This window comes from Polypterus senegalus, chromosome 16, assembly GCF_016835505.1.
Source record: "Polypterus senegalus isolate Bchr_013 chromosome 16, ASM1683550v1, whole genome shotgun sequence".
In the NCBI taxonomy this organism is placed as follows: Eukaryota; Metazoa; Chordata; class Cladistia; order Polypteriformes; family Polypteridae; genus Polypterus; species Polypterus senegalus.
The window spans coordinates 2,169,314-2,185,941 of NC_053169.1; the positions used below are offsets into that span (position 1 = coordinate 2,169,314).

Genomic DNA, 16,628 nt, shown 5'->3' on the forward strand with positions numbered 1-16,628 from the left:
GAGAGACAACTTCCTGCTATGTGCGTAACAATACAAACAGGCTTGCTATTAAGAATGAATGGGGGTGGCAAGGGGCAGTTCATCACCAGTCCACCTCACAGTCACCTCCACTACAGTATGCTGCCTGCACCGTCCGCCCACCGAGAACGAACACGGTGCAGCCAAAGGCGTGTAGTGAATCACCCACCACCACCCCCATTCAACAGGCAGCCACCCGAGGCACACTACAATGCTACCCGCCGCTGCCACCCCGTTCACCCTCAATGGCCTCCGTTCAGCCACAACCGGGTCACCGCTTGCAGCATCACCAGCCGCCCACCGAAAATGAACGGGGCAGCCGCGTGTGGTGGGTGGGCAGTGAAACGCCCCCCTCCGCTCCATCCAGCCTGCATCCAGTCAGGAGCAGTAGCTGTGGCAGTGTGGTTGGCAAGCAGCAAACCACCCCATCAAGTCTCCATCCTGCACACAAGCGATAGCTGTGGCCCTGGTGACTATGGAGTACGAGTCACCGCTTGCCGCCGGGAGCCGCCTGAGGGACACTACACTGCACCAGCAGCGGAATCGCCCCCCCCTGCAGCCTCCATTCAGCCACCACATGCAGCATCCCCAGGCCGAAGATGATGGAGCGGCAGTTACTGAGGCGCATGATTTGCAGCTGCGGCCCTGTTCATAAGTCGTAGGTCGGATGTCCGTAACTTGGGGACTACCTGTATCACCTCACGGGCTCCGTAGTATTTTGCCCTTTTAAGTTTTATTTTTCATGTTTACTATGTGGTGTTTTACAGCATTTATTTTAGTTAATATCTTCAATAGTGTACAGTCAGAGGGCTAAACGTAAAATAAATATTTCTTTATTATGAACATGCCATTCTCATCTGGACCGTGAAAAACCCCCCTACAGGTCACTTCTGTTGTATCAGTGCCCCATGATGCTTTGTGAGTTGAGTGTGACATCACAGAGCTGTAACTGCTAATGTTGGATGAGAAAGCCTGTCCGAGCACATAACGCTGATCCTAGCTGTAAGTGACATGCCGGGTCAACTTTGGGCAACAATTGCGGCCTGGAGGTCCCGTGATGAAATTCTGGGGTTCTTAGTGACTTCTTTCAGCATCTTGTACTGTGTTCTCAGGCTGAATTTGTTGAGTGTAGCCTGGCCTGGACAAGTTGGCAGTTGTTTGAAATCTTGTCAATGACCTGCCAGACGGTGGAATGGTTGAACTTCAATTATTTGGAGATCTTTTTAAATCCTCACCCCCCCCAGACTCATAAGCCTCTAGAACCTTCTTTCTGAAGGCCTCAGGGAGCTCTTTTGACCACAGCAGGGTGATAAGACTCACTTCAAACCACACTAAAATCTGAGGTTTCAATAAGGCAGCATCAGACAAGATCTTCTTCAATGGTGGGCTAATTATTTGCACCCAATTCTAATTTGAATTATTCGAGTGAGAAATTGAACGGTGCACTTACTTTTTTCAGACACAGAATGTGCATTTATGTTTATTTAAATTACATATTGGAATATAAAATGTTAATGTGGCCTGATGTTTGGTTTATTATATCACCGTTATCTAGATTATGTTCATACGTTATAAAAGAAAAAAAATCTCATGGGGTGTGCTTATTTTTATATATATATTCAGTCATGTCAGTAAGAGACATATATATGGCAAGATGGCATGTACCGTTCCAAATTAACAGTCAACAGTTCGGTTAGGGCAGTGTTTCTTCAACTATAATTTGCAACTTATTTTCATTTACGTAATGTTCGAACTTGGGTCGCATGGAGTCGTGAGTAACAGTAACACTGGACAGACAAGGGTCACAAGAAGCCTTGTAATGGGTGGCTGTGGGGAAAGGGAAACTGCCAGGGGATGAGCACTGCTGGTGATTCTTGAAGGGGGTAAAGGTACGACGATTGGCTGTGATTCTTAAAGGGGGAACCGGGATGACAACTGGTACCAAATGTACCCGGGGGACTCCACCTCCAAGCTACAATGATCGCTGGCGTTTGTCAAAGGGGGAACCAGGACAACGATTGATGGCAATTCTCCAAAGGGGACCCCACCCCCCGAGAGTGGGAACCGGAATGACAGTCGGTGGTGATTCCCCAAGGTTAACCCGGACAGTGATTGGTGGCGATACTCGGAGGGGAAACAGGATGACAATTGGCAGTGATTCTTCATGGGGGAATGGGGATAATGATTGCTGGCGATTCTACAAAGGGGATGGATCCCCCGGGATGATGCTCCGTGGCGATTGTGGGTCATGAGAAAAACAAAGTTTAAGAACCGCTAGTTTAGGGTAGTGCAGCAATTCTTTTGATGTTTTGAAATTATTGGAACATTCTTTATAAAGTGAGTGATATTTTATCATTTTTACAGTTATAATGGAATTTGCATGTCATACTTACCAACTTACTGTATAAGTATAAAAGGGGTGTAGAGTATTTTTTCAAATTTTAAAGTACACACCATGACATCAGATGCTGGTATACAGAAATAAAAACAGTGCTTTTCATTGCCAGATGGTCATTTTTTCCCTTTTTGTGGTGAAATTAGAATTCACTTAAGAATCGTGTGTCACTTTTTGTGGTTTCCTGGCCTTTGAATTGCAGAATTGTTTAAATGCAGGTTAACTCATCAGGCCCATGTGTGGTGAATTAAGAAAATACTTTCTAGGTCAGCAAGCTGCCCCAGGGTCGAAGGGAATGGCATCATGAGAATATACCATTACTCCTCTTCTGTTTTGGGAACTCACACACAAAATAGATGGTAAGATCACATTCCACATCATTCCAGCCTCCGGTGTTGACCATCTCCACACAGTGCTCCTTGTCAAAGGCATTGTTTGGCTCTCCTGGCCTCCATTTGCTGTAGCCCTGTAGCGGGGTTTTGTCTGTGTATACAAACTGGCCTTCGTTTTCTGTGTCATGAAGCCCAATGAAAGCACGGGAGAGTCCAGCCTGAGTGAGGTACTCTGCAATCAGTGCATTTGTTCCTTCATTTTTTGGCATGGCGAGAGTTCCTCCTCGGATTCTGCAGTGTGTTAGAGCTTCCGAATAAGTCTTCCCTTCTTTGATAATCAGAAAGTACTTGTCTTCTGTCTCCTTGATCCCTGAAATAACTGCAGTGAATTAAAAAAAAAAAAAAATTTGAAGTCATTATTTGTGACATGTATATGTATATGTTAGGGGACACATGAAGGGCCCTAGTGACTATAATTCTACCACCACTCCAGGGGTTGGCGCTGTGTCCTAATGGCTTTTCTCTTCCTCCCTCTGCAGACTGGATGACTGATGCCTATAACACCACTGCTCCCTTCTCTCAACACTGTCCCTTGGAGTCCATGGCCCTGCCCCATGAGCACCACCTGCTCACTCCACCTTTCAACTACCTAGCAGCACTGGCCCAGCCATGATCCTTTCTCATATGTCCTTTCCTTTTAACCTCCTTTTGTTTTGTGCTTGATCTTTCTCAATATTTCTCTGCTACTCTTTTATAGTCCTAAGGATGTGGCCTACTCATTATAATCCGTGGAGTTGCAATGTGGAACTGCTGACCTCGTTGCAGAAGCAGCTCACCTCCACACCGGACACCCCGCGGTCGCACCGACAGAACCAGAGACACACTCTTTAATTTTATTTTAAACACATACACTGCCACGGACCCCTTACATGCTTCATCACAGTTACCCACCTTATCCTGGTTTTGTGTGTGCATGTGACCGGGATTCTTACCCATCTAACACACATAAATTCCCCTTTCATTCAGTGAAGTTTGTAAATTCTTGTTAATAATAACCAATTACTGTACATTTATTTAGAACTTTTCTCACTATTCAATGTGCCACTTCAATGACCACCAATGTGGATGATGTGATAGCAGTCATTTTGCAAAAGTACCCTTGCCACTGTGACCAGTTGGTGGTGCTGCAGGCTCCCAAACCTTAGACACCACCACACAGACACAAGTCCCGAGTTCAAATAAATGATTCATTAGCAAATAAATCCTTCACAATAGGTTTCCAAAATGCACAGTACCTCTTCTTTCTTTCCTTCCTCTCCTCCACAAGTCTTGGCAAGCTTTGTCTTTCTTCCTCCTGACTCCGTCTCACCCGGATGTGGCAGGGCGGTTCTTTTTATCTTGGACCTGGGAGTACTCCGGTGCCAGGGCATAGAATGATGGAAGTACTTCTTGGGCAATCGGACATCCCAGAGAATTGGGATCATATGTACCTGCAGCAGCCTCTGATGGCACACACAGGGCATGACAAGGCTGTTCTATCGGACTCCAACTCCCAAGTGTGCATTGGAGATGTCCGTACGGGGATGCTGGCAACTATCATATCGAGGGTGTCTGTAGCCATGCCAGGTTGTCTCACCCTGTCCTTCCATCCTACTGACCTCCCGGCTGGGTAAAGGGTCAGAACCTATTTTAGCCGGGATGTCCACACATGCGTGGTGTCCATCACACTACACATTAGCTACTAGGTGGTAAAGGGGTGAGGGAGATAGTTAGACAATAAGGGGCAGGAGATGATTAGGGAGCCAAAATAACCAATTAAGTCAGGGCAGTACACCCTACTCTTCAGAAAAGATGTCCAGGGATCTTTAATGACCAGAGAGGGCAAGGACTTTAGACCTCAGAACCCACGTCTCATCTGAATAGACGGTGCCATATTTACAACCCAGGTTCCTCATCATCGCACTGGGGTATTCGGGTCCCCACACAAACCACAGGGTAAGCACCCCCTGCTGGCCTCACGAACACATCTTCCAGCAGAAATCCAAGCTTTTCCCAGGTGGTCTCCCATCCAAGTCCTGGCTGGGTCTGAAAATGCTCAGATTCAGGAGGATGACCTGCTCTCAAGTGCAAGTGGGATGGCTGCTGAAAGCTAGGAGTGGATAAATTGGGTGGTCATCCTCTTTGACTAGACACATTTAACCCACAGAAGTAAATCAGCCACATGCTTGTTATTTTCATTTTTCTTGTGATGCTACCTTTGAAGAAGGGTTTCTCTGAAGTGTTTCTTGAAAAATACTTGGAGATGATTATGGCTGTGGTTAACGGGTTTAGAATCCTGGAGGCATGAAGTGCTGGTGGTGCAACAGGTTTATTTATAATGAAAACAAAGAAAAAACACAACAAATAACCACCTACCACTTTTTACAAACTTGACAGAGTTCTTCAGTTTCCTCACATTAGCAACCAGATGGCCCACGACTTTGCGGTATCGTCCGCAATCACAGGTAGAGCCTGAAACATTTAGTGAAATAAGATAAATTAATATTGCATTACTTATGCATGATTAATCAGTGAGTTTACTTAAAACATAAGTCTTTTATCAAAGACAGCAGACATATTTGAATTAAGACTGATAGTGCAGTATTTAAAGTATTTTAAAATATTGTAAAAATTTTGATTTAAAACGTAGGCCTGAGGAATCTAGGGTGCATCTCCTCAAAAATGTAACTACCGTATATACTCACGTATAAGTTGGGTCTTGAAACCCAAAAAATCAGACCCCGACTTATACACCCGTTCAGAAATGCAACACTTAATTTTTTTTCTTTTTTTACATCATCTTGCCTCCTCCAATCTCGCATCAGTTTCTCAGACACGTCGAATTTTGTTGCAGCAGTGCAGTTAACAATTTCTTTCACTACTTCAATGACTTTTAATTTAAAACCAGCTTCATATTTTCTTCTGATCGAACGCTCTATTATAGATAAGGGATGCTCTTACGATAAAAAAGTGTATGAGGGTGTGAGATACAATAACACAAAATAGTGCAAACGTTGCTTCGGAATAGTTCAGTTATTACCGTGTGGTCACGTAGGCAAAATAGAGAGAGAGACAGAGAGAGAGAGGTTAGACGCACATGCCGATACAGCACATTGCTGCACCCACATAGAAAAAAAAGGCGGTGTGCTCCGTGGTTACTCTCTGAGGTGGGCATTAACATATCATAATCTCTTGGACCAACAGTGTGAGTTTTCCACATTCGACTTATATGACCGACATCATAAAATACCAGAAATTATGCTGTAAAAGCAAGTCCCGACTTATCCGCAGGAGAACTTATTTGCGAGTATATAAGGTATGTGTCACATCTGTACGAACCCTATGCAGACTCCTATGACTTTGATTGGCCAATCTGGTAATTACACATTTCGATTCATCTTTCAGTATAGAAGTCAATAAATATATCAAAAAGTGGAAAAATGTGGAGGGTGAAATACATTCACCTACACAACAGGAATGTGTAGCAAGAGGAGCAGTGATCTTGGAGTACTGCATTTCAATGGATCATTCACTTTTCTTGTGTGCTACAAACACCGCCAACTAGTGTTCAGACATGACTCTGCTGCACAGCGTGACACGGAAGTATAAACTGTTTTTGAAGCTATGGCGCAGACTTGACGCAACAGGTTAAGAAGTCGAGTGAAAGAAAGTTAATTTTCTCCAAACTGGGCATTCAAAACCCTTTTGCTAAAGTCCTTTTCCTGATGTTTTCCAGTGGGATTTTGGTGTCTTTGATGACATTTTTTCAACTACTATTTTTGTCTCAGGTCTTTCTTGGTGACTGCGTCTTTGACCTTCCAGTTTTGACCTTACCTGTCCCACGTCTGTCTTCTGGTACTCACAAAAAAACCAACTGTCAGTTCACTGACATAGCAGTAAGTAGAATATTGCTGTGATTGGAGGGTCGGTCGTGTGTGATTGTGATGACATTGACATGGCTGTTGACTTCCTCGTTATCCAAGAAAGTAAAGATTTTTGTGTGACTTTGAATATTGAATCTCAAGTTTAAGAACTTAATTTTGGATTCGGTAATAGATCATTTTGACCTCTCATTTACAAACTTTCTCATTAATTTACTATCTTCTTTCAGAGACAGCACACATACACGACATGAGGACATGAGGTTAGGAGCACGCACTGATACAGCGCATTGCCGCACCCACCACAAACCAACTCAGGATCCAGATTAAGACCCGAGTGCAGCCATGCAATGGGTGATACCTCAGCACCACACTAGTTCAGATGGAGTGGAACAGTGTGAGGTTTTTTATGGTGGCTAGAGTGCCAATTCTGCCACCAACCCCCAAGTTTTTCCCTGCAGGTTGGAGGGCCTACATGCAGGGATGGATACAGATTGGGCATCATACCCAAAACGGAGCAATTTCAGGTTTAGGGTCTTGCTCAAGGGCATACCACGATAGTCAAATGATAATATTAATGGACAGACATTGTTAAGTTCCATTTCTGTTGTTTATCTTGCAGTACTGTGTGTTTAATCCAATCTGTATCTTTATGTGTATGCATTATATGATTAGTAATTGGTAAAGTTCTTCATTTTATTTACCTGAGAACTTGTCACAGTACTCTGAGCCTGTTCTGAGTGCAATGCTGAAACAAACTGATTTGAAATGAAATTAACTGAAACTATCAACTAGCTGGAGAAAAAGGGTAATGCCAGCCACAAAAGGATTTGCATGACAGTCCCTCAAACAAGTACATGTCTGGGCAATTTGAGGGCTTTTCATTCACTCAGACAGTTTGTTTTTGGTTTTCAAGTCAAGATGAGAAAGAGATGCAAATGTCCTACAGAAGGCACACCTGTCTGGATTGAGACACTTTTCAGTCCAGTCAGGGGGAGTCATAGTGGGATTGTAATGGGTTCCTGCTCATTTGTGGTTGGTTGGATGGATGGATGGATGGATGGATAGGATAGAAAAGGTGCTATATAAAATAAGTAGATAGCTTTAAGGTGCTGTATAAAAGAAATTACAGATGCTATATTTAAAAACAGATAGCAAAGGTGCTATAAAACAGATAGATAGTGTCATGGACCCCCAGCATGTGCTGGCATCTTGGCTGGTATTGATCAAAGTCCCTCACCTGGCTGGAAGGCCAGTATAACAGAAGGGGAGACCAGTCATATAGACTATTTGCTCCACATACATAACAGATGGCAGTCTCTCTGGTCTACAGAGCTGCGTAGGGCAGGCTGGCAATTGCAGTCTAGTTAGACAGCCTTGTTGGCATCCATGGGTGCCGCCAGGGGAAGCTGCAGGGGCAGACCACCTCGATTTTAAGGAACTTTTTCTGACCTGGAAGTGCTTCCAACATGCAGTGTTGTAACACCAGAAGTACTCAGGGGTCTGGCATAAAAGGGCCCTGACGCCTCAACCTTAGGGTGTCAGAGTTGGGTGGCAGAGGACAAAACTCACCTGGCGGAATGGAAAGAGAGGAAAGAGAGAGAAGGAAGAAGAATACTGTATGTAATTTTGCTTGTGCAACCTTCAGGAGAAGCCTGTGAGAGGTACTTGTAAATAATATAATCTTTATTTGAATGCAAGACTTGTGTTGGTGTGTTTGGGGGCTCAGTGCCCTCCCGTACAGGTCACAATAGATACCTACAGTACATATAACCTTAACACACATCAGAATAACTAAAAAGAAAGATATTTGAACTCACTTGTTTATGAGGAAGTAAAGTGAATTTGCAAAGGAATCATTTAGTTGTGTTTACATTGTGTGGGATGGATCACTAGGTAGAAAAATACGATGTGGACAAAATATGGGAAAGATGGGAGAAGCACTGGAATGCAGACTGTATCAGCAGACATTTATTTTCTTTATCTCAGTAAGTTGTACAGTGTGTGCCATGATCTGGAGTTAATTTTGAATTTTGTTTTAGTTTGTCCTTGGCCTGTAAATATGAGAGGTGTTCAATAATTTATCTACCTTAGTAGGAAAGAGTTTTCAACAAATGTTTTATTTTTCAATCTAGTCCCTTGATAGCTCCATACACTTCATCCATTTTTCCTGCACTGAGTTTAACCCCTTTGAAATAAAATCATCTGTTTGACTTTCAACCTGGGATATCACAGATGCCTTGATGTCTTCATCACTTGAAAACTCTGCTGTTCACGGAGAGATTTCTTCAAAACTCGCAACAGGAAATAATCTGAGGGAGAGCCAGGTCAGCACTGTTGGGCGGATGGTTCAGCTGCTGGAACCCACATTCTTGGATGGCAGCCTGTGATGGACGTGACATTTGAACTGGGGGGCGCATTATCGTGAAGAAGCTCACTTGATGCACATGAGGACTCTCCTGATCTCCTGTCTCTTGGAATGTTAGACTCGCACTGAGCCACAACTATGCAGGAATGACCTTGAGGCCGGTCACAACATCCTCAGACTTGTTTCTTCATGCCTGCTACTTTCTTTCATACTCAAGTAGATAAATTATTGAACACCTCTCATATAACTGAAGCTTCATTTTGGGTGTTTTAGTGGTCACATTGATTTTTTGAATCACGTATTTTTGTTTAAATACTAAATAACCTTCTCCAGTGGTGCCATACTGTTTTCATTGCAAGCAGGCCTGTAGTTGCTGGACGACATCTCTCAGAAGTGACAATTAAAAAGGCAACAGACTCTCTGGTTTTGAATTCTTTTCTGCCCCTCAGCTATTATTGGCTTCGTCCAATGCACTAATAATAAACATTAGTTGAGCTAATCTAAATTAATCTATTGTCGAACACATGTACTTTGGGGCTCATTGAATGGTAATATTACTCCAGGTTGAGGGTTTGCACTGTTGTCTAATGCTTATCCTCCCCTCTTTTTCGGCAGATCTGATGACCAGCAACAGAACAACTGATGGCACATCCAGGTGCCAATTCCCTGCTTTGGCCTCCTCTTAAGGGGTTCCACTGCCATCTTGCGACAGTCTACACTGAGACTCTCGTCTGGAAAGACATATCTGACACATTAACACATTTTTGTTATTTTTCAACCAAATGTACGGGGTTCATCCCACGGTGCCATGCCCCAACCCTTTGTCTTTATTTCTTATACTCTGTCACACCATATTCTTGCAAGTTTCCTCCAGGGACTTTGGTTTCCTTTGAAGGTCCAATGACAAACTAGTAAGTTTCTTGGGTACGTTAAAGTGGCTGTGGGTTTGAGGATGAGTGCGTTCAGCACTGAACTGGTGACCTCTTTTTTCAGATGTCAGAATAGACTCTGGCTCCTTGTGACCCCATAATTGGGAAAAGAGGAATTTAAATAATAATGGTTGAATGTTCTTGTATTTTCTACCTTAATTTACTGTACATAAACCCAAGGTGTATTTTAATTTACAGCAAAAAGCTTGTTGCATACCTGGTTTTCCTTTTACTCCAGCATGTCCAGGACGTCCACTGAAACCTTTATCACCTAAGATGAGGGAAAACGAAGGAGACTTTCAGGGTAAGAATTATTGTTTCTTCAGACATATTAATCATATAGAAAGGCAGGGGAAAAATACTAAAATCAAACTCAAAGCAAGTGTCTTAAGGGGAAGTCATGTTGTATGAAATGCTGTCGTACGTAGCATCTTCAGAAAGTCTTCAGACTTCCTTTACTTTTTTCACATTTTGTTCTGTTACAGCCTTGTGCTAAAACCATTTCAATTCATTTTTCCCTCATCATGCAACACTCAATACCCCAAAATGACTTTATTATTTTAGAAATGGTTGCAAATTATTCAAAATAAAAAAAAAAAAACGGCGTATCCCAATGACGCAAGTATTTAGATCCTTTGCTTTGACTCCGGTGCATCCCATTCTATTGATCATCGTTGAGATGTTTGGAGTCCTGTGGTCAACTCGGCGGAGTGGTGGCTCTGAGGCTAGGGATCTGCACTGGCAATCGTTTGGCTACCGGTTCGAATCGCAAATGCCAAAAAGGGACTCTGCTCTGTTGGGCCCTTGAGCAAGGCCCCTTACCCACAAGTGCTTTATAAATGCAAAGAATCATTAACTCACTTGACTGAGCTGATTAAGAAAGCCACACACCTGTCTATAGAAAGTCCCACAAGTGAGCAAAAACCAATCCATGAGGTCAAAGGAATTGCCTGAAGGGACTGTGTCAAGGCTCAGATCTGGGGAAGGATGTAGTACTCAAAGTTCCCAAGAGCACAGTGGCCTCAATAATTCTTAAATTGAAGAGGTTTGGAACAACCACTGCTTTTCACAGATCTGGCCATTCGGTTAAACTGAACAATCAGGGGAGAAGGGCCTTGGAAAGTGAGGTGACAAAGAACCCAATGGTCACTCTGGCTGAGCTCCAGAGAGCAAGAATGGAGATGGAAGAAACTTCCACAGTAAAACTCCACTTATCTAGGCTTTATGGCAGACAGGCCAGACGACACACGAAAGCTCAAGCTGTGGGGTTGTTTTTCAGCATCCGGGATCTAGGTGTCTAGTCAGGGCTGAAAGGAAACCCAAGCAGAGTACAAAGTACAGAGATATCCTTAATGAAAACCTGCTCTAGAACTCACTGGACCTTAGACTGGGCTGAAGGTTCAACTTCTAACAGGACAAAGCAAAGGGAAAACCGCAATGGCTTAGGGACAACTCTGGGAATGTCCTTGTGCTCAAACTTGATCCCACTCGAATGTCTCTAAAGAGATCTGACAAAGCTGCAGAGAACAGCAGAAGATTCCCAAATCCAGGTATCTATCTATCTATCTATTGAATGTAGCCAACAGGGGGTGCTCCAGCTCCCAAAACACCTGACACAAGTGTAAAAGCACAAAGAGAGGTTTATTCGTGGGAAAATCTTCCAAATAAGTGTTTCCCATAGCAACAAACACAATACAGCTAGCAATTTGCAAGTACATTGTCTTCTCTCTGTCTCTTGGTCACTGCCTCCCTACTCCTCCACGCAAGCTTGACTTCTGACTCTCACAACAGTAGCTGGTGGCTCCTTTTATGTCACCCCCAGAAGCATTTCCGATGTTCAAAAGCTGTAATTCAGAAGCACTTCCTGGTGAGGTGAGGGCCTGCTAAATTAGGGCTCCCCAGGTCCTGCAGCATCCTCTAGTGGCACCCATGGAACCCAACAGGGCTGAGACCACAAACTCCAAGTCCCATGATGTCCTGTGGAAAACCATGGCACTGCTGCAACCCAGGGGGAGGGCTGCCACCTAGCAGTCCGGGGAGACAATGCCCCGTACATGCTATCTCTACCATGTCTTTCCACCTCAACGGCGTCCCAGATGGGTAAGAACGGCGGCCATACCTCACACTATCTATCTATCGATAGCAATGGCTCTGGCTGTACCATAACTGATTTTACAAAGCTTTTCTTTTAGAGGATGACATTTAATACTTTAACAACATACTAAAACATCATTTGTTTTTCTTTTCTATCAATGCTCATATCTACTGATAACCCTTTTAGTTGGTAACCAGTTCCATTAAGAAACCAGCCCAGAATAATTTTGTGGTTTTACACACAAGTTATCACATCTCATACGACAGACACCATAATACTCTTGGCTGGCCCGAGATCAAAGCAAACCTATCATGATTGACATGAGCTTTAAACACAAAGCAGGGTCAACAAACTCTGAAGAACCTAATAAAAGAGGAGCAGGAGTAACCGCAAATATTTCACAAAGCATCATTAACCAGAATTCTAAGTTAGTCCAAGTACATGGAAAGCTCAGAATAACGGAGAGAGCAGAGTTTTTTGGAATGGCAATTGTTTCTGAATAAATGAACCAAATGAGAAAATCGTAAATTAAACTCAGATATTGTTTGGCAGTTTTGGTGAAGGTGGCCTTATTGAATGGATGTTGTAATTACCTGGGGGTCCAAGCAACAGAGAAATGGAACCAACCACTTTACACCAGAAGGACCGTCGACTTCTTCAGTGGCCATGCTTCCAGTTATTTTACTGCTTTAGTTTTGGTTTACTGAGAACTTACCAGCTGTTTCACTGCCAAAAAAGCTTTTTATTTATCTTTGAACAAAGCTGTGAATCTCATTCAGTGCAATCTCCAGTAAGCACTTCAAAAAAAGCATGATGACAGAAACTTAGTTCTTACAAATTACAGGAGCTCTCATCTTACACTGTAGTACAGTATTAGAAGGGCAAGTTCAGAGAGCCCAGTATGTTAAAGAATGTGCAAACACATACTGTACTTCTGGTAATTCCAATGAAACACCAGTTTGCAGAGAACTCTTTCCTGAATAACTTATCTTCTTACTAATCAGTGTGGGAGGAACACAGTACTGAAAGGGAGAAAGTAAACATGGAGAGAAGCACAGAAAGTCGTCACAAAGTGGCACTGTCCAACGACAATGGCAGAATTAGTAAAAATTACCAGAATCTTCCGGATTGAACTTCAAATACTAGGTGGAAAAAGGAGTAGAAGATGCCGGGAAGAGTGATATCACAAAAAATATTCTTATTACTGTAATCTTTTTTCAGACTTTTTTTTGTAAATCTGACGAAGACGAAAATATCTAATCACACAAGTATGAAATGTTATTCTTTTCTCTTAGGAGACTTCATTCCTTTATTGTTGTAATAAGAGGTCCACGGTGCAGTGCAGGTTTTAAATAAATAATCGTATCCTGAGAGTGTGCAGGCTCAAAACAGGTGCAGGTGTCCCCATGATGGTGCCACTCTGTGGTTGATTGTGCTGCTTGGCTGAGCGTGCACTCATGTGCAAATGTCAGGAGCCTCATTCACACCTCAGAGTGGGCAAAGGGTCACTTCTACACCCAATCAGGCCGTATAGAAGAGCCTGCATGGCAGAAAGAAAGAAAGAAAGAAAGAAAGAAAGAAAGAAAGAAAGAAAGAAAGAAAGAAAGGATTAGGATAGCCCATGCTACAGAGGAATGGAGGCAGGTGGTCAGAAGCAAGCCTCCTATTGAACAATATTGGGGAGTAGGAGCATCCTGTTATGCAGTGTCTCACATAGATGTCAAAGGACTGGCAGTAGGATGTGTGTTTTGTGGCTCAGTGCAGTGCCCTAGAGATACTGAAGGACCAGCAATGGTGTTTAAGGTTGAATGCACTGGGGAACATTGGGGTTTATGTAGTGTACACGGGGAAAGCATATAAACACTCTACCGGCAGCCATTGGACTGAATCTGTGAGGCCGCAGTACTAATCTTGGTGGTGGCACATGGCATTATGGGGTTTGGTGAAGGTTATGTGAGGATTATACTTTTTTTTATTTTTCAAGTGCATTCAACACCTTCCAACACTCCATTCTTAAAGATAAACTGGAAAGGATGGGATTTATAACTAACTGACTGGACAACTGCAGTTCCTCAAACTGGGGAACTGTGTCTCTGGGACAGTAGTGAGAAACATTGGGGCACCAGAAGGGACTGTTCTGGTGCCATTCCTGCTCTCATTATAAACAGAAGACTTTAAATGTAAGTCAGACTTTTGCCACATTTGGATGAATTCTGATGAAACTCCACTCATCTGGGCTTTACGGCAGACTGGCCAGACTACACATGAAAGCTTAAGATGTGGGGTTGAACACTCTGGACTTCAGAATGGGCTTAAGGTTCAATTTCCAACAGGACAAAGCAAAGTGAACATCGGAATGTCTTAAGGACAACTCTGGGAATGTGCTTGAGCTCCGACATGAACCCAATTGAATTTCATTAGAGAGATCTGACAATGCCTGCAGAGAAGAATGGCAGAAAATTCCCAAATCTTGGTATCTATCTATCTAATCCTACCAACTACGCTATCGATCCATCTATGTAGTAAAAAAGACCTCCTGTAAACTCTGTCATGTGAGTATAATAAAAAAAGTATGGTGTTGATGTTTACAAGTTATCTTCATTTTACTGCTGATGTGTTACCCCTCTTTTAGATCCAAACCAGAAGCAAAGGGGAGTTGAGGACACGCATTTAGTCATCGTTAACCACGTCCTTGAGTGTCTGCAGCCCCGCGCTTAATGCACACCCGAGATTTTGTTTATTGATTTTACCAGCACAGTAAGCCACATCTGCTGTGTCGTAAACCTGATGGAACTTGGCGGTAATTCAAAATCATGCTGGGTGGTTATTCACATTTATTACGTATCATGCAAGACTTCACAGCACTCCTTTATTGTTTAAAAATGACTAACTCAGGAGTTACCCCGAGGCTGTATTACGTTTCTGATATTCTACGGTTTCACAAAAAAGCCGATCTACACCTTTGGCTCACACCTTTAAAAATATCTTACACTGTGACAAAACAACATGATGGCTTAATCTGATGCTTCAAGGTCTGACAGTAGCCAAGACATTTTTTGAATGCTCATCTGGTCATGAAAGATGTGAAGAGAATCAAATACAGTGCCCTCCATAATGTTTGAGACAAAGACACATTTGTTCCTTCATTTGCCCTTCTGCTCCACAGTTTAAAGTTACAAATCAAACAATTCAGACGTAATTAAAGCGCCAATTGCTGACTTTCATTTATTTGCGGTCACACCATGTAGAAACAACACCACTATGGCATTTATCAGCTACAATAAAACAATGACTGTGTCAGCCCATGGACCATCTGCCACATGCTCATGGACCACACACTCTGAGAACCAGTGCTGTAGCACATGCGTGATGTTGTTAGGTAGATTTTTAAAGCACATGTGCAAATACCACCCGTCTCAATCATGATTCTTGTTTGCTTTTCTTATGATTCTTTCGAGTTCAAACTGAATTGTCATCGCAGAATGCTATCTCTGTCACTGATGATACTCTCATTTGTCATACAAAATACTATCTTATAGAAATATCATTCTTAGTTCTAATAATTATTTGTTTTATTACTTTTTACGGCTCACTGACTGCACTGTGCATGCATCATTCACTGATTCTTTCAACTTTGAATTGTTTCATTACCTCAGAATGTGTCACACAATGCATTTGATTCTTGAACTGAATCATCACCCGAGAACGAGACACACGATTCTCGCTCATTTGATTCATGAACTGTATTATTGCCCAAGAACAAATTCATCTGATTTGCAACCTGTACCATTACCCGAAAATGAGTTACAAAATTCTTACTAATTTGATTCAGAAATGAAATCATTAATCAAGAACAAGGTGCACAATTTTCTTTTGTTTGATTCTCAATCTGTATCATTACCTCTGAAGGAGTTACAGAATTGTTATTCATTTGAATGCCGGAGAGTGAAGGGAACAGTTCTCATTAATTTGATACGTAAACTGTGCCAATACCAGAGAACAAGGTTTGCAACTTTTGTTAATTTAAATCTCCAATGGAATAATTACCTGAGAACAAGGTACGTGATTTTTCATTCATTTGGTTATTTGGAAACATTATCATTACCTATGATTCTGGTTCATTTGATTCCCAAAATTAAATCATTACTCGATAATACGGTGCACAATTTTCATTCATTTGATTCTCTAACTGAATCATTACCTGAGAATAAAATGAATGATTCTTATTCATTTTATTTATAAACTGTATTATTACCCGAGAACAAGGGGCACAATTCTCGTTCATTTGATTCATTAACTATAGCATTACCCCCGAAGGAGTCACACAATTTTCATTCATTGGATTCTCTAACTGAATCATTATCTAAGAATGAAGGGAATGATTCTCATTTATTTGATTTGTGAACTATATCATTACCCAAGAAGAAGGTGCACAATTTTCGTTCATTTGACTCACAAACAAAATCATTACCTGAGAACAAGGTGCATGATTATCATTCAATTGATTTGCAAACTGTATCATTATAATTCTTAAGGTTTGAGATTTTCAAACAGAACAAAGTGATACAAAA

At 42.3% G+C, this 16,628-nt stretch overlaps 1 protein-coding gene across 1 annotated transcript in view; it reads right to left on the reverse strand.

The window, feature by feature from the left end:
- Positions 1 to 342: 342 nt before the first annotated feature.
- LOC120516232 (collectin-10-like) overlaps positions 343 to 16,628 on the reverse strand; it is a 43,283-nt gene continuing 26,997 nt past the window's right edge. Inside the window, exons 4-6 of the mRNA XM_039737743.1 lie at positions 10,180 to 10,233; positions 5,161 to 5,256; positions 343 to 3,124 (exon numbers count right to left, since the gene is read on the reverse strand). Coding sequence (XP_039593677.1) covers positions 2,715 to 3,124; positions 5,161 to 5,256; positions 10,180 to 10,233 — 560 coding nt within the window. The 3' untranslated portion in view covers positions 343 to 2,714. The remainder of the gene's footprint in view (positions 3,125 to 5,160; positions 5,257 to 10,179; positions 10,234 to 16,628) is intronic.